Source organism: Cyprinus carpio, chromosome A7, assembly GCF_018340385.1.
Source record: "Cyprinus carpio isolate SPL01 chromosome A7, ASM1834038v1, whole genome shotgun sequence".
NCBI classification, from domain to species: Eukaryota; Metazoa; Chordata; class Actinopteri; order Cypriniformes; family Cyprinidae; genus Cyprinus; species Cyprinus carpio.
Window position 1 is genome coordinate 29,130,256 of NC_056578.1, and position 26,154 is coordinate 29,156,409.

Genomic DNA, 26,154 nt, shown 5'->3' on the forward strand with positions numbered 1-26,154 from the left:
TGCATGGGAGCTGCATGTAAATGAATGCTCTTTGGCATTGTGCTCGAGCGCAGAATCCACAGCAGTTTGGTCGGGAAGCCTATGCGTGCATAATTTGCATTTATTTTGGAGCAGATTTTCATAATTAAGCGTAAAAAATTACGCTTCAGAAATAATTATAAAGATGAGCTATAAGATATATGTATAGCTGGAGATGCTGGGGAAAAGCCAGCTGAGGGTCTATCAGAGGTGCACTTGGAGTTTGATTATACTTGTGCCGTTAGGCCTAGTACATGCCCTGCTGAAGAATCAATCCAGATTCATTTGGATCTGATGGTGGCTTCTAGAAGATTCTACCATCAAAAAAAGCACTTGTTCAGTGAACTTAAGTTAAGGAAAACTATTCCATGCTATTTCAAAACTATTTCAGTTCAGATCAATATAACAAGTTCATTTAAACAAATAATGTTTTGTTGAACCAACTTTTGCGCTCTGGTGGTCAGTGAATGCTGCATGTGTCTTGTTGAAGAAATCTAGTCACGCAGGTACTATGCTACTCTGCAGTATTTGTCGTCTCGCTAATCAGAATATCAACACCTATTTAGATGGTTGATTTGGCTGTTTTGACCTGCTAGATAATATTGATCAAGTTGGTAAAAGGGATAATTCTCCCGAAAATGGGAGATACATTCTGTCATTTACTTACCCTCCTGTCTTTCCAAATTTGAATAATTGTTTTTACTTTTGTGAAACACAATTTGACTGTAATTTGTCAGTTGAATTCAATGAGTGTCAGTGTTCTATTTGATCTCACTGTTTTTCATTGTATGGACAAAAAATGCTTTAAAAAAATGCTTGAAATGACACAAAGGTATATAAATGATGAGAGAATTTTCATTGTTGGGTGAACCCTCCTTTTTAAAGGCTGCTAGACCACCTGGAACCATCAACAATACAGATACCATAAGTTAACTTGTCACATTTTGATCAGTCAGTGTATTTTACAGTCAGTAATGTCATGAATTTGCCTTTAGGAAATGGTGCAAGGGAAATGGTGCTGTATGTTCAGTAAGAGGACTGGGGTTTGTGAATAAATGAGCGCACTGGTCGTGTGAGCTGCTGTGAATTGGCTGCTGGCTCTGCAGCAGTAATGTTTCACACTAGGCGAGTGGGAGGAGTGTATGTTTTATAAACCACTCACACATGGATTGTAGGGCAGACTACTGGTATAAAAGTGATGAATGGCCGTTAAGAGAAGCTATAGAGACAGGTGAAGCTCTGCACCGCTAGACTGGCTCAAGGAAAAGAGCAGTTGTAAATTAGCCGTTTGGGAAATGGTACGTTTTTCTTTTTCAATCACTGACCTTGACGTCGAACATCTCATGACATCGGTCCTCAGTGATTTGGCAGATGGTTAAATTGAGCAGCTGACTCATAACAAACTAAACCACAGAAAGGAGGAGGCAGTTTCTCTCTCACTTTCTCTCTTTCTCTCTCTCACACACACACACACACACACAGACACACACACACACACACACTTTTTTCTGTATGAAACCTGTCAGAGTTAGTTTGTCATGCCCAAAGCTTCTCATATGAGGAAGATTATTTGTTTGCTTGAAAATTATTACATTTTAATTAGACATGCTGATTGTATCATTTTTTGTAGTAATCAAACTGAAGGATAGTGTTGTAAATATATACAAAATTCCTCAATGGTCCTCAGAGAGGAACTTCCCTATGAGGTCATTTCCTCTGTTGCGAATACTAAACACATGTCTCCCCTTTTACACATTCCAGCTCCGACACTGAATGAATTACAGCTCCCAGCCTCATATCCGTCTTATAATCTAATGTTTGCTTTTTTCCTCATTTATTTATTTATTTATTTATTTATATATTTATTTATTTATTTTTTCTTGTGCTCTGATTATAAGTATTAACATGTGCAAAAATAAGACTCCATTTACCTAATAATGCATCAGTAATATTTTCCTTCTTATTACCAAACATTATCCAAAGATGCTGTTTTAGTGAAGAAAAGTCCTAATGTTTTATAGGTTGTGTTAAGGCGAGAAAACACCCAGTCTGAATTTAAAAGGCCCTCTCTGGCATTGTATCCGGCCACACAAACACACACGCACACGCACATACACACATACTTGCATTTGTGGTTTACAGGGACTCTCCATGGGCGTAATTGTTTTTATGCTGTACAAACTGTATTTTCTAGCACCCTACACCTAAACCCTTACAGAAAACTACAGGCAATTTTTGAATTTCATAAAACAACGTTTGTATGTTTTTTTTAAAGCCTTTTATTTTATGGGGACACAGGAAGTGTCCTCATAAACCATGTTTACGTTGTAATACCCATGTCATTACACACATTTGTGTCTTCATAAACCATATATACCAGAACACACACACACACACACACACACACACACACACACTGATTATGTGTGTTAGACCTTTAGCTGGGGAAAAAGAGGAACTTGCTTTTGCTGTCTTGCCTTTTTTAACTTGAAGCTATTTATGTGTCTATTTTAATCATGTGAGGGTAGAAGTTGTATATAAGAGAAAGGCTATTGGATGGATGGATAGAAAGATGGATGGAAAAAAGAAGCAAGGTGGGTGGGAGGATGGGAAAAAAGAAAAAAAGAATGGATATGAGAGTCATGAGGAAGGATAGATATAAAAAAGGAAAGGATGAAAGAAAGGGAAAAAAGATTGTTGACTGCAAAGAAAGAAGGATGGACGGATTGATGGTTGAAAAGAGGATTTATGGACGATGAATAGGAAATAAGAAAGATGAGTAAAAGAAAGGGAAAGAGAAGGAAGGGTAGATGGAAAAAAGAAAGAAGGATGGATGATAAAAAAGGATGGATATGAAATGGAGGATGGATGGATGAGTGGAAAGAAGGAAGAATAAATGGATGGGTGGAAAGAAGGATGTATTGATGGATGAAGAGGAAAAAGATGGATGAATGTAAGAAAGAAAAAAGGTTGGAATGATGGGTGGATGGATGATAGATAGATAGATAGATAGATAGATAGATAGATAGATAGATAGGAAAAGGGTGGATATTGTAAACATGATGGATATATAAAAAATGTGAATGGACGGGAAGAAATAATAAAGAATATGAAAAACAAAATGAGGGATGAATAAATATATGATGGATAGAAAGAGAGAAAGAAAAGAAAGATGAGGATAGAAAAATTGATAGATGAAAAGAAAGCTGGATGACAGATGAAAAAAAATGGATGGATGAAAAAAGGATAAATAGGTTAAAAAGGGATTGATGGATGTATAAATAGATTGATAGATTAGTAAACAGCAATCAGACTCGTCTTTCTCTCTGTAAACAGCTTGTTCTCTTTATGCAAATGTTCAGCTGATACTGATTTGAGTTTATATCATGCTCAGCCAAGCAGTACAAGGATCACTTACGGTTTTGCATTATTATGAAAATAACGCTACATCCATTTTTTTGAGATGCTTTTTTGAGACCGTCTTCTCAGCGTTTGTGTAAAGACCACCATCATTTTTCTCTGATTGTTTACTCGCATTTGATCCATGTTGCAGGTTATAATGGGCTGGAATCAGATAAGAAAGAATTGTTGAAATGACAAACATGGATTATCAATAGCGTGGAGAGATATTGATGTTTTCTTCCTCTGCAATTTTGAGGCTCATACATGAGACTGAAGAACGGAATGTTGTTACCTGCACAACAATATTGGCTCAAACAGCCTGAAGAAGCCAGCGATCATATATCTTTACCCAACAGCCTCAGCGAAATGTAATTTTCAAAGCCAGATATTGTTTTTGTTCATCACGTACCAGATGTTGAATCAAGTCAATTGTGTCAACTTTACGTTTTTATTTATTTATTCGTTTCTGTTTTCTGTGGCTGTCTTTTGGAACGAGAGACATTGAAAAATATGAGGTTTATCAAACTTTCAGTGCTCAGCTATTTTGATGAGCTTCGGTAATACATCACTGACAACTCCGAGTGGCCCGGCTGCACCGGCACAAGAGCGTCAGCACGGGAAAGGGAGCGATGCGTTTTTGAAAGTGATTTATGCAAGCACAAAATAAATGACGCGCTGTGGCCAGCTTGTAAAGTACAGCCTTTGAATGGAAGTGTAGTGGATTAACAGCTCTGCTGGACTCTTTCTTTACTCCTGCCAAGAGAGCCATGCTGGTCATGACCACTCGCCATGAGCTCAACATTTCCACTCCTCACGTGTCCTGTAGTGTCGGCCACACTGGAAAGTGTGTTCATAAGTCAGGCTGAGAATGACAATGGGAACCACAGACCCCTCCCTCGGTTTCATTTTAGAAAAAACATTCATTTGAATTGTCAGTCAGTGAATGTGTAAGTAAATAATTTATGAGATCATTTTGTTCCACTGAAATGCAGCGGAATACAGGAGAAGGCTGCGCTGGGATCATTTAAAGTTTCACCTGGTGTTTTGTTCTCTAGTATTTTCAGACTCAATTATTTGTTTGTAATTATCTGTAAAAAAAAAAAAACTGGCTATTTTAGCATTATCTATATATTAGTATAGTGTTTTATCAGCTTTCTTGTAGTCTTATGTCTTCTAAAATGTATATTATATTTTATTTTGCAATAGATGTGTAGTGATTCTGCTTGCATTCCTTATATTGTTTCTTAATTGCAGTACTTTTCTTTCAGCTTCTTTTATTTTAAAACATGCCCCTTTTTAGACCAGCTTGGTTTCTTTAAAAAAAAAAAAAAAAAAAAAACATCTTTTCCATCTTTTTTGACCTTCTAACTCTAGCACTCTCTATTCTAATTCTATTCTTAAAAACATGACTTTTTGTACTCTGTTTCATTTCTTTTTTATTTTTATACAGTTAACAAAAGCCAAAAAAGGCCTCTAACACTAGCTTGCTCTATTCTTTTCCTATTTTATCTTTTTTTTTTTTTCGGTTTCTTTTTATTTATTATATGATTAAAAAACCCTTGCTACGTGTACTGTGTTAAGCTAACTGAGACTTGTTATAGCACTTGCATATCATTGCTCTTTTGTTGATTTTGATCTCTTTCATTGTCCTCATTTATAAGTCACTTTGGATAAAAGCGTCTGCTAAATGACTAAATGTAAATGTAATGTAAATGTAAATTAGTTTGCATTATTAAGTAGTTCTGTTTTTGTTGTTGCAAAGAACACAGTTTGTAGGCATGTTTTCTTTTCTAAAAATACCCTTATCTATTAAATTTCTCTTTGCTTTTTTACTAACAATAGCAAGATGATCCACATGATTTAGTTTATTTTAATACATTATTTTAGTTATAATATAATAAAAAGCCCTAAAAAAGACTACAAAAAGATTACAAAAATCTTTATATATATATATATATATATATATATATATATATATATATATATATATAATTAATTTTGTGTTGAAGTTGTATTGGGTGTGCATGTTTTGATGGAGTTGTGAATCATCAAAACATCTGTGTTTTGGACAGGTATGGATGAGAGGACAAGCCAAGCATCATGGGCCCCAGGTGGCCAGTCCAGCCCGTCCTATGAGTCCTCCAGGGTAAGACCGGTCTTGCCTTGCCTCACCACAATTGCCACACACACACACACACACACACACACACACACACACACACACACCCACCAGCTAATGTGATCACACCAGTACAGTGCATTTCCATTAGTCCAATTCAGAGTTATCTGTCCTCAACAAAATGAAACGTTAGCATCTGATTTGCTTACAGGCTGTATGTTAACATAATTTCATATTTGAGAGATAAGTCTGGTTCCTCCAAAAATCATTTAGAAAGACACTTCATTTGTAAGTTTGTTGGTAGATGTGCTTACTTGACATATGCAACTGATAATTGATAAAAAGAAAAAGAAATGTTTAAATAAAATGTAATCAAATGTGATGATGCTTTATGCAAAGATGTCTGTGGACATACTTTAACTGTTTTTCATTGTATTCTAAGGTGGCTTTTTTTTTTATTAAAAAGACAATACATGTACTTTACAGTGAGATACTGTTACTGTCAGTAAGATTGATTAATATTTTTGAAAGTCTTGTATGCTCAATCTGGAATTATTTTATCAAAAATACTGTAAAAACGGTAATTCATTAATGTGATGGAAAAGCTGAATTTTCAGCAACCATTACCCCACTCTTCATTAATAATCATTCAGAAATCATTTTAATATGCTGATTTTGGAGCTCAAGAAATATTTCTTCTTATTATCAATGTATAAAACAGTTGGGCTGCTTATTATGTTTGTAGAATCAGTGATACATTTTTGTAGAATAAAGAACAGCATTTATTTGAAATACATACTAACTTATTTAACTGATTTACAGAACTTTACAGTAGTATATATACAGTGGCAGTTTTTATATCTGAAAGTAAATTGAGGGGTGCCCATATTGAAAGAACCCCCCCTCCCATTTTCTTAGTAACAATCTGAAAAAAGCTTTTCTCTAATTTTTCTTTTTGACTGTTGAGAAGCATTACGAGCAGCTGCTCCACTCAAAGAACAGCAAAGAAAATATCTTTGTTTTTTTTCTGCACAACAAAAAAAAAAATGATTTTTTTTTTTTATTTAGTTTGTTAGAAGAGACTGATGAAAGTGCACATACAGCCTACCAGACGTTATGATTATATTAGTGGTATTCATGACAAATAACAAATGGTTGAAGTTTTTCCAGGCTCTGTGTGTTTGACTGAACGCATTTGGTGCAGGAAGCATTGATGCATTTCAGACATACCATAAGCGCAGATTGATTTTCATGCATGCAAATCATATCCACCTCATCCAAATAAGAAAAAAAAGAGAAAGATTTTTATTTTGCGCTCAACCTTCATGAAGATTGTGAAGATCTCTCGCTTCCTATTTGTTTGTTTGTCTTTTCCACGATGGTGTGTTCAGGATGCCCTGTATGAATTTCATTTCATGTCAATCTCCTGTCACTTCCTATCAGAAATCAGCTGAATGTCAGAGGCTCTCACACCACATTGTCTTGTTTATTTCCGATGCCCTTCCTCTCCGCACTTCTACAGGCGATGGCTTTGCCGGCGGCTTGATTTGAATTATAAGATGGAGACGCATGAGATATCTTTGCTCTAGGTGCATGGAAATTAGTGGTTGTGACATTGCTGGGGATGGGATCAGCAGACAGCTGTTTGCACCTCTTTTCACACACACGCACACACACACATACACATCAGATGAACACAATCAAACTGTTCAACTCTACTGAAATACTGTGTGTGTGTGTGTGTGTGTATGTGTGCGTATTTGAGTACTTGGCTTTCCAAAGAGAAATTAACATAAGTGTTTGTCATTTCCCAAGCATTCGACCTGCAATATAATCATCATAATTTCCAAGCCAGTGCCTCCAGCTAAAAAAAAATTGCAGAACTTATTTGCACGAATGGCCATAACTTTTGCCCTTTATACCTAGTGATGAATCCATGTCCAATGCTGCATGGTGAGATTTTTTTTTTTTGGCACTAATCAAACAGGATTTTTATTTACATTTTATTAACGTTTTAACTTTTTTTTATTAACCAAGTGTGTCTGCTATTTAATCATGTATATGTTTCACAAAACCTGTTAAATAAAATACATGTGTGATATTAATTACATACACTACTGTTCAAAAGTTAGGAGTCAGTAAGATTATAAGGGTTGTGTCACACTGAAAACTGGAGTAATGATGCTGAAAATTCAGCTTTGCCATCACAGGAATAAATTACATTTTAAATTATATTAAAATAGAAAACAGTTGTTTTAATAATATTTCACAATATTACGATTTCTTTTTTTTTAAATCAATATATACAACTTTGGTGAGCATAAGAGACTTCTTTCAGAAACATTTTAAAAATCTTCCCGACTCCAAACCTTTGAATTATAGTATATATAATTAAGTGAAGGAATGTATTAAAACGATGATTATTGCTGTATGTAGTTGCCATTCTAAACTGTTTATGATCAGACTCCCCAGGTTGATTCGATTTGATTTTTATATCAGATTAGATGTCAGCATTACTCGGACCACCAGCCATTGTTTTGCTCAGAAATTTGTGAAATGTTTAAATGCATAATGAATGTGTGCCAGGCAGTGCAACAGAAAATTTGTGATTAGTTACAGTATTCAGCGAAGGTCAGATTAAATGAGGAAAAGCATTGTGAAAAATATATATATATATATCGTAATCACAGACGTTTTTATCTGGACAGAATTACATTTCTCAGAGGACCCCAGAGTTAGAAGAAAACCAGCAGGTAATTTGCTCCATCATTTTTACAGAGTGTTTGTAAAACAAACACACACACACACACACACACACACACACACACACACACACACACACACACACACACACAGTTTGAATAGAATTAAAATCACAAAGTCTCTGTTTGAAACAGTTGTAGACTTAGTTGGACTTACAAGTTACTATTCAAACTTGCTTCTTGATATTAATTGGACCGCAGCAGTGTCCATTGCTCATGGCCAGCAACAAAGTTAGGAGGCTGTTGTCTGAGGTTTGATCTTATCATGAGAATCTAGCTCAGTCTTTTGTGGTCTACCCTTAAAAAGCCACAAGAGCTTTAGCAGAGCTGCAGCCGGTTGCTGTGAAGTACCTGCTAGATTTAATCAGTGTCTTCATCCATCACATTACTTTTTCACAGTCTTGATACACACAGATCTCCTATCAGATAACTAAAAAGGGGCTATGGCTTGTCTGTATTTCTGTGTTACCTGCAGAGAGCACGGGATCCTATCAACTAATGTTTCCCTTGTTCTCTCACACGGAAACTGTGAACCATTTTAAGCTAGCTCTTTTTCACAAGAGCAACTCTCTCTCCTCTTCTCCCTCGCTGCACACGTGTGATTAGTGGACTGTGAACAGACAGGAGCCCCGGCTAGCTGACCTTGGCTCACAGCCAGGCATCAGATCCTGGGCAGCCGTGGCTTCAGGCCTCCCATCTGACAGCCAACCCGCATGCAACACCTCTGCCGCGCATCCCGCTGTCCCACAGTGCCTCGCTCCCGTCCATCATGCTACTATCACCCATCCCCAACGCCTTAAAACGGAACCAGGGTATTCACCTGGGATGCGAAGGAGCATCTGAGAGATGTTTTCTTGAACAGAGCACTGGTTTGCATGCTTAAGCAGCAACATGGCAGTTATTTAGACCAGACTAACCATTTGCCGCTGACAGCGAGGGCATGAGCAACAAGCTGTGCATTCTGAGATCACAAGGCAGCATGATTGATGATCTAATGGTCTCACCATCATCTCAGCTTCCCATCCACTGGACTTTTCTGACATTCAGAGAGCAGACTCAAAAGGCCAGGAAGGAAAATATGGATGATAAAGAGTGTTATAGTGTATCCAAAAATGCAAATTCTGTCATCATTTAATCACCCTCGTGTCGTTTCAAACCCATAAGCATGATTGAACTTCAACAAGAACCAGTGAGGATTGTTTTCACATGCCACGCAAATACATAATAGCCTAAATTAAATCTGTTTATAAAATAAGGTGAAGATATGGAAGTGCACTTCTGCCACTGAATAAAAAATAAAAATGGTAATTGTGACTTTTTTTTTTAATCTCACAATTCTGGCTTTTTTTCTTCGAATTGTGTGATATAAACTCATAATTGCAAGTCAAAGTCAGAATTGTGAAACATGCAAATGCTAGAAAAAAGTCTCAATTGTGAGTTATGTATTGCAATTATGACTTTATTTTTCGCAATTGTGACTTTATATCACACAATCCTGCAAAAAAAAACTCTGAATTGTGAGATGTAAACTCCAATTGCTAAAATAAAAAGCCAGAATTGTGAGATTAAAAGTTGCAATTACATTGTTTTATTTTTTTATTCAGTGGTGGAAACGGACTTCCCTATGAAGAAGACGTGAATTAAACCATTCAGTTCATATAGATTATTTTTGAGATATCATTTTGAACTTTTTCAAGCTTGAAAGTTTTGGGTGAAAGGACTTTCAGTGGATGGACAGAAATTTCTCAGGTAAAAATATCTACCTATTTGTTCAGAGCATTGACAAAAGTCTTATGGGTTTGGGACGACATGAGGTTGAGCAATTGATGACAGAATTTTTGTTTTTGGGTGAACTAGCCTAGTAATTATATTAGTGCATACATGTGCCTGCATCTGTGCACTACCCTCAGTAAGAAAGCTTACTAGATCATACTTACCAAATTTCTTTGAAGGACAGTGCAGTTGGGGTGCTTGTTTTTCGCCTGCCACCCCCTCCCATTGTTACTCTTCAGTGGAGAAGCCATTATTAACACAAACTGCAGGAACACGTTAGGGAACCTCTCTGCATCGATTCTGCCCCGCGCAACACTCCATCGCTTTTGAAATGACTCAATCGCCATCCGTTTGGAAAAAATCATGGGTAGTGATAATCTGCAATATTTTTTTTTGTTGTTGTTGTTGAAAGTGGAGAAGGAAAAGCCCACAGTAATGGACAGCCGGCAGCTGTAGGCCCCTCAGAAGAGAGTTAATATGGTTTGGGGAACACATTTGACTGTAGCGCCAGGCGGATTTTCACCGGCTCCAGGATTAACACAGCCACAAAGTATCTTTTATTGGGGGGATTCTTGAGTTTTAAAGGCCCATACTGTGACCGATATTTAGACCTAAGCCCCCCAAAGCTGATAACGGTCATGAAAGGGCAGACCTCAGCTGCCGAGGAGAGAACCTGACTTATTTATTCTACTTTAAGTACAAGCAGTCTTTTGGCATAAAGGCGTGATCTGTGTCGAGCTCTAGTAAACGCGTCACTTCATCATTTCTGATGTGTCATACCACAGCTTTGCATACGGACAAATCCTTACCGGTCTAGCACTTTTTTTTAACAATATACCACATAGAAATGTTATCATGAATGAAGAGTGACAAAAAGTACGATTGCCACACAAAGCAAAAATGTTGCCTAGCAACGGCATTTACAACCGAGCTAGAAACGTCTAGAAGCATCTCTAAAGATGTTCACTAGTTGTGATCTTAACTATAAGCAAAACACAGTGGACTCAATTGTTACTCTTTGCTTAGAACACTAAAAAAGAAATGTCTGAATTATTGTTAGATCCTTAGGAATGGCACTGTGTTAACAATCAAGAGCATGGAATCAAATAAACGGATTTAATGTGACATGAATTTTGTTGATGAATGCAAATCGGTTCTTTTGTTGTTGTTTGTGCCCCATTAACTTTATTACAATTACACAATCACAGCGCAAGTGCTATCTTCTCTTCAGGGCTTTGTTTGCCCTTTTAATGAAATTCATCAAAGACTTTGAAGAAAGTGTTTTTTAATGAGGAGAGAGGAGAAATATTGATCGTTTCGGGGGACAGTTGACCAGTCGTGCTCCCCTCTTCTCCCTCAGTAATTAGAAGAGTGTCATAGCACTCAATTAGCAGGTCCAGCTAATAATGTGTTTAACGCTGTGATCTCTTTCCCCCAGGGGTTTGGAGACAGCACTCATTATGCTGATCACTTGAGTGACAGTCGATTAGTGTCCCATGAAGGATTGTCCCCAACACCTTTCATGAGCTCCAGCACAATGGGTGAGTATCCAAGGTGATTCTGACCCTGTCTCTCTTTCACACCCGTGTTTCTGTCATCAATCCGTTTAGCGAAGTGTGGACTGATCAGGCTCTTCTCTCTGAAGGCAGTCACCACAGGAAGTGGCAGAGATGGGTGAGGATGTTGTGTATTTGCACACTGACATATTTATTTTAATGTTATTGTAAAAGATTATAAACAGTCTGGGGTCAGAAAGCGTTTTAAATGTGTTTGAAAGAAAGAAAAAAATCTGTTCTGAAAATTGTGTTCTGTTTTAATATATTTTAAATGAAAATAGAAACTGATGAAATAGTAATTTATTCCAGCATCATTACTCCAGTCTACAGTGTCACATAATCCTTTAGAAATCATTCTAATATGTTATGTTAGAATAACTTATGTTAGAACTGAAATTTCAAAACAAAAGCATCTATTTGAAATAGAAATATTTTGTAACATTGTAAGTGTCTTCACTGTCACTTTTAAACAATTAAGTGCATCCTTGATGAATAAAAGTTATTTTCCAAAAGAAAAAAATCTCTCTGTCTCTAAACGTTTGGATGGTTATATATAAATTAAGTTTGGTAAAATAGACATTTCAAAATGATTGTTTTATTTATTATAAAAGATAATAATCCCTGTTTTTTGAGTCAGACATGAAAGTCATGATGACTCGCTCAGTGAGTCAGGTTCAGTAACTGCGCTGACAGATTCACTCAAGAATGATTCACACAAATTCATGAGTCTTTTATGCATTCATTAATTAGTCATTCGTTCATGAATTGACCACTGACTAATAAATAATATATAATAATGTAGTATTAGAAATGCATTATTTATTTGATATGTAATTCATTATGTATTGTATTATTATATACAGTATAATGCAGTATCATATTAATTTTTCTTTAGCATCTGTCCTGCGGTGTGACTGTCTTCAGATTCAGAAGTTGACCCTCCCCCAGGGTGGAAGTCACACCATCAGTACAGTTTTCCATCACAAAAGACTGTCTGCTAGCTGGTAGAAAAGCCACCGGCTTCTTCCAGTGGCACACTGCATTTTGTGCAGGGGAGAGTGAGAAGGGAAGGGAAGGAAGGGAGAGTGAGAGAAGGAGGGGTTTCAGGGGGTGGTAGTGAAACAAACAGATGGGCCAAAGATCATTTTACACACACAAACCCCCTCAGCCACGGACTCTCTCAAATCTCTCTCCTCTTTCCGAAGAGGTGTGTGAAACTCTGCTTAACTTGCTCCACTTCCTCTTTTGCTTCCAAAAATGTTTCAAATAATTTTCCATCTGTATCAGTTTGTGAGTTTTTTTGTTTGTTTGGCCCATTTTTTTATTGCTTGTTTGCTGACTCCACAGAAGCAAAGCATAATACACATAATTCAGCATCAAGATGACGTGCAGTGCAGATGCTGAAAAAAATTGCACACAGTGATGATGTGGATAATTTTGTCATTGTGAAGTGAAAATTGTATTGCTTCTATTTTCATTAGTGCTAGTCCTTTTTTTCCATAAAGTAGCATATCTGTAATCAGTATATTATAGATATTTAATGCGACAATTTTATTTATAAATAAGCAGGGAGTCATTTGTTTATTAAGGTGTTTGTTCTTACTATTTTTCATGACAGTCAAGGTGATCAAGCCTTTAAATTGTACATTTTATTTGTATTTTGTTCAAAAGGTGATTAAGGAAATGATAAAAAATGGCATTTTCTGAGATATTTATCAGAGAAAATGGCTTGATTCGAGTCACAATGGGCTGTTTATCCCTTGATCATGATTGATGGATGTTTTTAGATCTGAGGTCTCTCTGTCTGCTGCTATTGTGATGTGTTCACACATGACAGCTTTATGTGCTGCTGAACCCTGGCTCTGTGTAGCATCACCCTGGAGACCGGTTGCCATGTAAGGTGGCAAGTTTACGGATGGGTGCTACTGCACGAAGCCCACCGAAACAAAATGTTATCTCTACCAAGTGATCTGGATTTGTGTGTGTGTGTATGGTGGAGGTAGGGAGGATGTTTGGGTTTCCTCTGTCCTGTTGTTGCAGCACTAATTATGCCTATAAGTAGCAAAATATGGAAATGATCTGGAACAATGGTGTGTCAGGGAATTAGACAATCTGATTGCACGGCTAAATTGTCTGCGCTATCTTGCTGGGATTGGACGAGGAGACCGAGTCTTATCAAATTGAATTTCAGCAGTACTATCTGGGATTTACATGGAATTACCCATTCTGGAGCAACCTCATTAAATCATCTCTGAAAGGTTATTACTCACCAATGAATAAGGCAGAGCTCGAATGTGAATGAAATACAATTAAACATTACCATCACACGAATGGCATTTCTGAGGGAACCCTGGCCTGTGAGTTATTCGTGGGTTTATGTGACCCGTTTTTTTTTTCTACTTGTGCCGTTTAAAAACAGAACCGTGGTAATCTAAGTGGATTATCTCGAGACAAATCCCATTGGTCTGCAGTTTCTTGAAGGAAATAGAAATTGTAGGCTGGCTACTTGTTTGTTTATCATTTCAAACTGTTTGCGGCTGATAAAACCTTCTCAAATCTGGCTTTTTAATTCAGAGACATACATAAATAATACATAAAATCCAGCCTCATTTAAACTGTAATCTTAACACATGTATAACCTTGTTTGTCTACGACGTTAATATAAGAAATGCCTCTGATTTGCTTTCATAAACCATTATCCCATTAAGCGGTTTGATTGAAATGCTTCATTTAGTAGTCTTAAATATGCCTGTGGGGGCTGCATGTGTTGACCTGGTTCCATGCGCTCTCGAAGTGAAGTATGACGTGTTGAGAGCATCTTGAGGTTACCTGGGGTCATCTATTGTGTATGATAATGAACTTGTTACAGTTTATAGTGCTAGGCAGATGGCTGGTAATGACTGTTTATTTTGACATAACATTTTAATTAGAGTAACTACTGCTTGTTCTGAATAATGGAGATCCATTTTAAAGGTCACACCCTCTTTCTGCTTCGTTTGCAATGGATTTGGGCTTATGTAGAGCTACGTGTCAGATGATAATAGCAGAATGGATAGATATTTCGCTTTGTTGCATCATCTTCCTATATGGTGCATTTAGACCCCATGGGTAGGTGTGAATGAATGTAGCAGTGTGTGTTTCAGGATGTGTATGTTTGTATGCTTGAAGAAAGCCCATGAGAGTGTCGAGGTCAGAGGTCAGTCAGTCTGCGCCACACGTGCCGGTGCCCTGTTTCAATCCTCTTACCCAGCATCCTCCTCGTCTTTCTGCCTGCACGTGGCATCCACACTGTGATGGCTAAAACTGTCTTGTGCTGTACACAATCCTCCGATGCAGCAGCCGATGACATCGAGTAATTTGTAATCACAAACCTTGTCCGATATAAATTCAGTTCTGCAAAACATAAACTATTTCTGTTCCATTTTCAGGAGCCTAAACATAATTTGTAGCACAGTTTAACCCTATAATCAATTTGAAATAACATTAATCAGTCAGCCGTAGTGCACAGCCCGTGCTTGCATGTGTGCATGTCTGTTTGTAATGTGAGGCTGGAGTGTGCTCCATACTGCAATATTTAATAAGGCTTAATGCAGCTTTAGATTAAGAAGAAATCTGCATGCACATAGAGAATCCTGCTTCTTCAGCGCAGCCAGTATTTACTGGTCAAACAGATTACCATCACAAAAGACAAATTAGTTTAGTACTTTGTTGACATTCCAAACTCCATGGGTAACAGTTGGCACAGATATAGCCGGCCTGGTTTACATGAGTTTTAAATTGAATGTTCATTGAAAAAAAACAAAAAAAAAACGCTGCAATCAGTTGGACATGTGTTTTGCTGTAAACTTCCTGAAATCTTAGGTGAAGCTTGTTGCTTTGCAGCTCAAGGGAAGCATGTGATTTGTGTTAGACGGGAATAATGCACATACATGTTTTCAGGAAGCTGTGTTTCCTGGCAAAACGCTCACCTCTGCTGGAGTTTAGTGCTGGTCTGTCGGGTCACGCTCATATCCAGTGAACTTTTTTCCCGAAAGCATTGTGTTAAATAGTCATCAGCAGGGCCAAACGAAATCTGTGGCTGCAAAACTGCATGGAAAGCTGCAGAATTAGCTGCCATGATTCATACAGTTCTCCTCTTTGCATTCACATTTGGACAAATTTTTTTGTTAATGCTTTTGAAATTTCAGCAAAATAGTGTAAACCATTGACCGAAATAGTGACATTTAATCAGCGCTTTCTAAGATGTTGTGTTTTGACAGTGTCAGCATTTATTTTATTCACAAAATGTGGATAAGTCATAACAGGTAAACATTTTAGCAGTGTGGACGCACTTCATCATGACCTAAAAGCATGCTAAAGTGGTAATATGTGATATTTGTTTAGCAGAAATAGCAAGAGACAGCTCTACTACTGGTTTATTACCTGCGAACATGGAAGAAATGTTTTTTTGCTACTTCCCTTACATTGTGACTTTAAATCTGTTAAGACGAACCTGCACATTTCCACTCCAAATCAGCACAAAAAAAAATGTGGAAAAAGTCATCAGTGACCTGTAGCTTTCAGTGACTCTTAAAGGGGTCATATGATGCTGCTAAAAAGCACATTATTTTGTGTATTTGGTGTAATGAAATGTGTTTATGTGGTTTAAGGTTCAAAAAATACATTCTTTTCCACATACTGTACATTATTGTTTCTCCTCTATGCCCCGCCTTCTGAAACAAGTCGATTTTTACAAATCTCATCTGTCTGAAAAGCGAGGTGTGCTGTGATTGGCCAGCAATCCAGTGCGTTGTGATTGGCTGAATACCTCAAGCGTGTGACAGAAACGTGTGACGGAAACTTTTGGAAGGCCAAACAAAGTAGTTTCGCTTTCTCAACGAAACAGCGTCACACACCTTGTGTGAGCGGAGGCCGGCTTGGAGTGAGCAGAGGCGGGGGGGTGGGGAGCTTGAGAACGGCGCGGCCGAAGGATTCTGCGAAGGAGCATCCGGCGGGCTTGCAGCAACCACATATGACGACCCCGGGCTGGACTCTGCTTCGTCCACAGTGAGAACTGATCCACAGCGCGAAGTTGATGTATTTCCTCAGCGACCAGCACGGATCAGCCCCAGGCTTGACGAAGCAGATATCACCCTCTTTTGGAAGGCCAAACAAAGTAGTTTCGCTTTAACAACCAAACACACAGCGTCTATACGACATGGTGGCCGCAGCAACAACAATACTACTATGAGAATAAAAGGTACGCTTTCTTTCTTTGCATGAACATTTGGGCGGCGTTATGCAAATCTTCCCACATACTGATGTAGATATGTGGGGGTGTGTTAGAACGAGCCATTTTGGGGGGGTGTGGTTGACTCTTAACTTTCATAAAGAACATCTCTTTGGATTTGAGACTTTAGTCTTTGGAACTTTACAGAGCTTCTTTATACACTAAGAGATTGTAACACTCCAAAGAGAAAGGAAAAACTGAAATCGCATCATATGACCCCTTTAATAAAGATATGACTTTACCTCATCAGTCAAACATCCTTCTGCTGCTCTTAGTTTCATCTTTAGCATTTGTCTTCTTTTTTACTGTTTTATTTTTTCTTAAAGCCTCCTGGTTTTATTTTCAAGATGACATGTATTGAATTTCTGACTTCACATACTCTCTGATGAGATGAGAGAGAAGATGATGTCTGATGAAGTCGCTGAAGTTACCATCTCATTGTGGATTTCTGCTTTGAGTCACACTGATGGCTGAGAATCAAAGAGAGACAAAAGATATTACAAGGACATTTCCGGGCCTCCTTGTATCTGAGAAATTCTCTCTTTTTACTGTTCTGTTCTTCCGCAAGCCACTCATGAAAGATTTCAGCTGGTTTAGATTAGTCCATTTGATTTAATAACCATAAACGAGTCTGTGTGTGTGTGTGTGTGTGTTTGAGCATGTGACTGTGTGTTTGTCACTCGCCAGCATTTCAATCCATGTGCCTGTCTATATTTTTAACAATGCTGACTGGCTTGTGGATGCACTCACGTTCCTGTGGCCTGCCGCACATCCTCTCTGTTTTATTAAATATAATCTGCTTATTATTAGCAGCATGAGCACACACACACACGCGCACACACACACACACACATATATAGCCCTGTTCACTACTGAAGGGATTCGTAAGACTTGGATTTCTTCTCCTGGGTTCAGGCCTTCTGTACACATCTATATTAAGCTGTGTTATTCAGAGCTGATCTCAGAAGACACATCTAGTGATTGCACACGTGTGATATCGCCTGCTAGATAAAATCTATTAGTTGGCCTTATGTAACCCAGGAGCTTGTGTTCCTTGCCTGGGACATTAGAAGGTTCACCAGCGCTCCCCCAGGTCAAATCTCCATCCCCGTCTCTTCCCCAGAGAAGAAGCCATCTCTCACCCTAGTGGCACCTAAACACTTCTTTCCCAGGAGCGTTGAATAAAGAGGGCAGTACATATTGTTCATGTGTTGCTGTTGTTCTGGACCTCAGAAAGCAAACATCTCACATTCTCAGCTTCACTAGTGATAGATATCACACAACAACACTGACCTTTAAATTGCTTGGTGCTTGTTTTCCGATTTGTTTGTCAAATTTGAACAAATATTGTGTAAAATAAATGTTTTAATTTCAGTAATTAAATTCGGTAATCATGCATATTGTTTTATTTTAGTTTAATTTAACCAATATATTATATTACATATTATGTACAATTTACACAGCAAGATTTTATTTGGGGGTCAGTAAGATCTTCTTGATCACAGAGGCTGCATTTATTTGACTCAAATTACAATAAAAACAGTAATATTTTGGAATATTATTACAGTTTAAAATAGCTGTTTACTATTTGAATATATTTTGAAATGTAATTTAATTTACTTCAGCCTTCAGTGTCACATGATCTTTCAGAAATTATCCTAATATGCTGATTTGTAGTTTAATCCACAGACTAAATGAGTTCTTATTGGTCAACATTGCTAATAATTTTAAAAGTAATCTTTAGCAAATATTTAAATGACATTATGTAAATTATGATGTTGTGATGCCTACATTCACTTGTTTACAATCAGTTTATTCTAGTTTCTTAGTATTTTATTTGTTTAGTAAATTTAAGTGCATCCCTGTTTGATACGTTTTTGAATGAGGGCCGGAGATTCAGTAGTTTCAGCACAGTCTCAACCTTTTTTATGAGTCTAAAAGTTTGTGAGTCTACAACTACAGTATAACTCTTAGCAAGGCCATATCCTTCAGCATATATTCTGTTCATATCACTCTATATACTGCAGTTTTGGCTGCATGCTTGGAGTAGCGCATTGTTTTTGAGTGTGTCACACAGGTGGTTTGCAGTCATTTAATCTCTCTTGGTGCGCTTACACCATGTGCAAAATAATTGTGGAACGACACACTAATTTCTGCAATTTGCATCCCAACTTTCTGTCTGTTGTGCTTGTGGTGTTAGCGTGGAGCTCCCGCGCATGCCGTGCCACTAAATGAATTCTCCATGCATAAGAGAATTGTTCTCATCTGTTTCTCATCTCCTCTGATGAAACCTAATGGATTTCCAGGAAATGAAATTACGCAGTCATTAAGTGACAATGCAAAGTGTGCACAGTGTTTTGTAGCCCGTTTTTTTTGTGTACAAGAGGAGCAGCACAGAAATGGCATGATGCATCTCGCTATCCTTTTGTCAGCTGAGGGAAAGAAAAAAGATTGGTCCCAGTGCTCGGCTAATCTGTACATTTCTTGAGCTGCATGTGATTTATTTATTTGCTTTTTAATTATTCCTTTATGTTGAGCATGAAGCTGTACGCTGTGCTCTGGTTCCCTGGTGTGTAGTGGTAGAGGCAGGTGTACGTGTGGGGCCTCTGAGGGCCGCTCCTCTGGCTGGCACTCTCTGATTGTAACCAGGTGCTGCTCAGGTGCACGATCCCATAGAGCAGCTTCACAACACAGCAGGGCCGCAGGTGCATAAGAGAACTCTCTCTCTCTCTCTCTCTCTCTCTCTCTCTCTCTCTCTCTCTCTCTCTCTCTCTCTCTCTCTCCCTGTATATACTTCCATTTTATCCTTCCTCTCTGTGTTCACTAATGCACCCTATTAAGCATGTCTGTCTGCCCCCTAAACCTCCAATTATGTCATAATGAACCTCCTTTTGTGTTTGCATACACTAGCATTCAAAAATTTGGGGTCAGTAGTATTTTGAAATGTTTTTAATGTCTCCTATGCTTACCAAGACTGTATTTATTTAGTAAAAAATACAGAAAAAAATAATAATAACAGTAATATTGTAAAAACACTGTTTTCATATATTTAAGCTGAATTTTCAGCAGCCATTACACCAGTCTTTGATGCTGGAGCTGATGAATATGAGAACAGCATTTATTTGAAATAATCTTTTGTAACATAATAAAAGTCTTTACTGTCACTTTTTGCAAAAAAATTGCTGAAAAAAAAGTCCTCAAATTTTAGAGACATTTAAAGACACCACCTCAAAGCACGTGCTATTATCAGTTCTTCAAACGAACTTCTTGACACGGCATCTTAAAATACATTTAAAAAGCAGCATTATGTGGCGCAGTCAGTGGTCAAAGATGGTTTTGTGTCTAGTTTGTTTAATACTAAAACACCTGTTTTAACTGGCTCTAACTGGACTGTTCACACTGTGTTCTAAATAGTTGACCTATATAAATAGGGCTGCTGGTAACGATTATTTTGATAATTGATCTATTGATTTGTCCATGGAAAATCGTTTCTTTGCTGCCGTAAAGTGATGTGACTTGTAATTGTTTTGATGTGATTAATCCGTAATCACATTCATTGTTGATTATTATCAATTAGTTGTTGCAAACCTATATAAACATGCCCTAGAAAGATGTCTTTGAGTCACAGCGTAATCTCACGCCATAAGGGCTGATTTTAAATTGCTGTGTCAAGTTACATTTTTTTTTAAAACACGCCACTCTTCCCTGTCACTGTACTGCATCAAGCTGTTTTTGAATGCGACAGGATGTCCTGTGTGAACGGCCCTTGTGAATTAGTCAAGGTTGTGAATACTTTAACAAGGCACTGTTCATGACATTTGAGCAGCCTCAACTTTAGCCACTCACACACAGGAGTGTTTAAGATGCTGGAAGCAATGTGTGCTGACACAGGCTCAGAGCAGACATCTGTAGTGGTGTGGCAGTCTGGTGGCACTAGTGTGAAGTGTAGTGGATGTAGCTGGTCATTATGCAGAGCTCCAGGGTGCGCTTATCTGTTACTGCGCTCAACCAAGCGTGAAGAGCCCAAGACGGCCTGAAAGGCCACAAATCCCTCTCCTTCGCTGCTTCCTCCAATGACGCCCCTCCTCCCGTACATCCACACATCTATCCATCCACCCGTCATTCGCCCTTGCCCTGGCTTCCCCAGGCCCTGGCCTCTGTGTGGAGGGGGTCAGGCGAGCGGGCGGGCAGCTGCAGAGATCAGCTGGGGCCTGGTGCGCTCATGTCTGCAGGGCTGTTCGCAGAGGGCCAGGAGAGTTTAGAGTTGCGCGGGGGAGGGCGGTAAAGCTGATAGAGCCCTGCTGATAGAGAGGTCCTGGAAGCCTGCTGTCACAGGCCACTGGGTGTGACTGAAATTACCGCCTGAGCTAATCGGTCTACAATGCGTCTGCGTGTCTACAGAGTTCTGTTATCAAACATACAAGCAGGAGAAAAATTTGTGACTGCAAAAACAACAAAAATATTAATGCCACACTGAAAGTTTAAGCCAGAAACATTTGCTACACAAGTGCGGTGATGCAAATGCTCAGTCATCACATTGCAAGCATGCAGTCCCGTTGTATGTGAGTTACTGTGGTCATATCTGTCCAGTTAAAGCCAATGTATTATTATTAAGGTGGCTTGCTAAAAGCATGTCACCAGTTTAACTACCAGTTTAACTTCCACGGCAATAGAAAACCTGTAAATATCAGGAAGTCTTAAAATAGTTACTTCCAGGCCTGGAGAAGTCATGGAAATGTACAAAATCCCAATAAAACATGGACATTTCTGTCGTTAATATCGATTTTTTTAAATGTATTTTTTATGATTTGTATTGATATGTGCCAATATTGAATATATATTTCTTTGTATAAATATAATTATAGATTTTTTTTGTTCGAAATTTTGGGGTCTTTAGGATTTTTTAAAAATAGGCCTAAATAAATACTGTTATTCAGCAAGGATGCTTTAAATTGATCAAAAGTGAAAATAAAATATATAAAAATAGAAAACCGTTATAATAAATTGTAAAATAACAGGTCAATAATATTTCACAATATTATAGTTGTTGTTTTTGGAGCTGGAATTGTGTCAATGCTGTTGTGTAGTGTATGTTTCAGGCCTTTATCTCTAATATCTTGCGCCTAATAGTTCAACTCATGATGGCATCCAGAGATATGCCTGAGATCTCAATAATGCTGAATGACACATGAACAGGCGACGCCTACATTCTGCATCCATGTGCAGCGCAGTTGGATTTACTCAGTAACACGAGCAGCATTTGGCACTTTGGGCTTTGATGACTGTATCATTAGCTGGCATTATTTAATCCAATCCTGTTACATGCATACCAAAGCCTGAACAAAACAACACCCAAATCTGCTTTCAGTCTTTACTGGAGCGTGTATGTAGGATTCTGGGCTCTCGTTCTCAGTCCTTCATGTTTTCTTTACTGTTTTCCTACATTCAGCTTCTTCTCTTGCTGCATCTCTTGTATTTCCCCGCACTCTCAATCAGTGGTGGCGTTTCAAAGCCTTATGGTATGGCAGTGCCGTAAATGGCAGGGGGGCACAGTTTTGATAAATAAAAAATCCAATGGCACACCACTAAACACTGAAATACAGGAAAAAAGGATATAAATATAATTAAACACTGCATCATCAGAGTTGTGGCTTTTTCAGACAGTTAACATTTTATGAAAACCAAGATCAAATGGAGTTGGTAGACCTGCGAATGACGGAGATCTGTGTTTTGTCTGTCATTAGAATGACTGTATCTAATGCAGATACAATGCTTTCATCAACTTACAGGTTATAACTTTTATTGTAGCTATATGGGGGCTAAAATGCTGGTTTATTTTTTAAACCCAAATGCTGGGTTCAGCTTGTTTGGGTTATTGTATTGGGTCATAATATTTTTTACCCATGATGCTGAGTAGTTTTTCTGTAACTAAGCAGCTGGGTTATTTTTTTCTACCCAGACGTTGGGTTGAGCCTGTCTCTGACTTAGTTGCAGTCAGTGTGCTGGCTTTTTACTTACTCTACAGGAGAGAGCGGTTCTCGCCACCACCGGTTTGGTGCACTTCTTTATCGAAATAAAGATTTGTATACATTTTATTTCATGTATAAAGCCTTTACTATGCTGTCAATTATTTTACGCAGTAAAATTTTTATTGATATAATGTTTGTTAAACAAGTTTAAATGTATGAAATATTGTGAACGATGCTGTATTGACTCAAATACATTCAATTTATCTTATATTTTTGTCCATGGGTGTTCTTGCTTAAATGTTCATCTGTTGCCTCTAGTAATTCTGTGTGTGATTTTTAATATCAGCCCATTTTAAGGCAGCAATATAGTAATTTTTAAACAATACATAACCTAAATAAAACAACCCAGCATGTTGGGTAAAAACATTCAACCCAACCAGCTGGGTCAAAATAAACCAGCATGTGTTCTGTCCAATATTTCCCCAGTGCTGGATTGCCAAGTAACCCAGGTTGGGTTGTTTTTAGCCCAGCATTTGTTAGAGTGTGAAGATTTTTTTTTTTATACCAATTTCTGGTGTGTCCACTCTTTTTCCACCCCCACCCCCCATTCTATCCCTTGGTACTCAGCAGTTCATGCCAATGAAAATGTTAGTGATTGTTAAATGAAAATGCAAAGATGAAGGGCAGTGATTCATTAGGAAGGAATTCTGCCAGTGAAACAAATGCAGTCTGGACCCAGAGCACCCTGCTGCTGTCAATGACTTTACCAGACTTCTCTCTATCTCTCTCTCAGTCTCTCGCTTTCTTTCCCTCTTTCTGTTTCTGTCTCTCTCTTTCAGCTTTCAGTATCAAAGTACTTTATTGGCATAATTGTTTTACACACCTTGTTTCCAAAACATCAATACAAATGAAGAACAGTGAAGAAAAAAAGATGCCAGTAACGGTAGTAAAAATAATATATACAATAAACAATAAAATAATTCAGCAAGATAATTCTTTTTTTTGTTGTTGTTGTTTACTTTGTAGTTTTATTCAAAGCATACTTTAGTCCTTGTATACTTTATTTTCATTTTTTAAATGTATTTAATTGTTATTTTCTACAGTTCAGTTAATAAAAAATCTATGAAAAAGTTGATTTAAAGAAGCATAATCTCTGAAAGCAGCACTTCTCAGTGTTGCACATTTACTACTACATGCCGCCTGGTCAAAATTAAAGTAAACCTGCAGATATTTTATGCAAATTGTTGTAGGCAGATATTGAATATGTAATTGTTTAATCACTATTTCATTTGATAATGAGTTTTATGATCGTCAAATCATAAATAAAAGTTTGGTCTAACTTGAAGAAATTATAACAGGAAATATATTACTATATGTTTAAATTGCAGAAATACATTACTGCTGCACAGTAGAATGTACTTCTTAAAGTAATAATAATAATAATAATACAATTAAAACATTATCACAGTATCACAAACTTTTTCATTCATTTTTTAATTTAAATGGTATACTCCCCAAAAATAAATAAATAAATGGATTCTTTTCATTTGATTACATTTTAAAAGATTAACCAAATTGTTAGTTTCATTAATTGATTGGGTTACCAAATTTTTTGATTGTACATTTGTATTTAACATTACAATGTTATTCTGCATACTCCTGACAGTAAAATAATCCACTATAAACCAAAATCTCAAAAAAATACAATACAGATTTGTGGTCATACTGCTCAGCACTAAAAACACACTGATAGTTAAATATCACTTAAATATAAATCTTTAGCAAATCTCAAAATAAATATTTAGATTTATACTATACATTATACTGATGTGATGTGTGAATTTACAAAATAGTGTAGATTTTAATATTAGACATTAAACATTTAATATTAAACATCAGTTATTGCCCAATACTTGAAAATAATTATTGGCTTATCCGTATCCAAAATTGTAATGTATTTAATGTTTAATATGTGTTTTTCTTGTTGTTTTGTGAACATATACATTAATGCCACTGCAGCTTTTCACCCTGTCACAGCTACTGAAGAACATTACAGTGTAGAAAAAGCAGTTTGGAGGTATTTTCAGGCACTGTGTCCAGTGGAAGTCGATCTCCCCCACAGTCTTTCACACGTAGGCATGCGGTGTGGAGCGATGTCGGAGCATATGTTCTTCTGAAGGCTGATGGCTAATGGGCTGTGTTGAGGATAATTACAGAACGACCTGTTGAAATGAGAGGGGGCTCATGGGATGGACAGTAGGGCTTCTGGCTCCCACCTGTGTGTAGCTGAGCTCCTGCTGTGCCCCACAGGTGCTGTTCTTACATATACACACACTTACATGCACACACACACACCTGGCTTGGGGTCTCAGGTGCAAATCGTAACAGTCAATCCACCCAGAATAAAAACAAACCCTACCCCACACCAAATCCAAACAAAAGAGAAGAAACCAATCCCATGAATGAGTGGCTGTGTGTAAGACTCTCAGTGCAACAGCACTCCAGCATTAGCTACACATACACATCCAACAGTCTGTCATTGTTTGGGAAGAAAAACAAATGCAACCTTCAGATTTAAACCCTCACAGTAAACACACATACAGATGCAATAAGCTCATCACAGTTGGTATAGTTGCTAAACTTTTATAAAGATACCCTTCAGCCTCACATCATCCACATTTGCCCTTTAATAAGGCAGAGAAATAATGGATGTATTGCCTTACGGGTAATAATAGAGATAAATATCATTCAGGGTAATTAATCAGGCGGTGTTATAACATTTTCAGCATTTTCTGTTTTAAAATCATCTTTTTTTGAGTACATTTTCCATACATTGTATAATATTAATTTAATACGTTGTTCAATTTTTAAATACTTTTAGTTGTTTCAGTGGTTGGCATTAAAGTACAATATACTGTTCAAATGTTTAGGGCCTGTAAAATTAAGTAAAATCAATGCTTTTAAAAAAAATCTCATACCAACCAATGCTGAAATTATTTGATTTAAAAATTCAGTAATAACAGTAATATTGTGAATTTGCTATATTTTGAAATGTAATTTATTCCTGGATGGTAAAGCTGAATTTTATCCAGTTCTCAGTGTCACATGATCCTTCAAAAATCCTTCTAATATGCTGATTTGGTGCTCAAAATACTTTTCTTCTTATTTTAAATGTAGACTGTTGTGCTGCTTAATTTTTTTTGTGGAAACTGTCATACATTTTTTCAGGTTTTTTTTTTTTTTTTTTAAACCATTTATTTAAAATAGAAATCTTTTATAATATTGT

The 26,154-nt window shown here is 37.3% G+C and overlaps 1 protein-coding gene across 3 annotated transcripts in view; it reads left to right on the forward strand.

Moving 5' to 3' along the window:
- LOC109092864 (transcription factor 12-like) overlaps nucleotides 1–26,154 on the forward strand; it is a 101,004-nt gene that overhangs the window by 18,095 nt on the left and 56,755 nt on the right. For 2 of the 3 annotated variants that reach the window (XM_042760732.1, XM_042760733.1), the window contains exons 4-5: nucleotides 5,493–5,566; nucleotides 11,513–11,615. In XM_042760732.1, the coding sequence (XP_042616666.1) occupies nucleotides 5,493–5,566; nucleotides 11,513–11,615 (177 nt within the window). Of the gene's footprint in view, nucleotides 1–5,492; nucleotides 5,567–8,247; nucleotides 8,293–11,512; nucleotides 11,616–26,154 lie in introns of all 3 variants that reach the window. The other variant, XM_042760731.1, reaches the window with a different exon arrangement.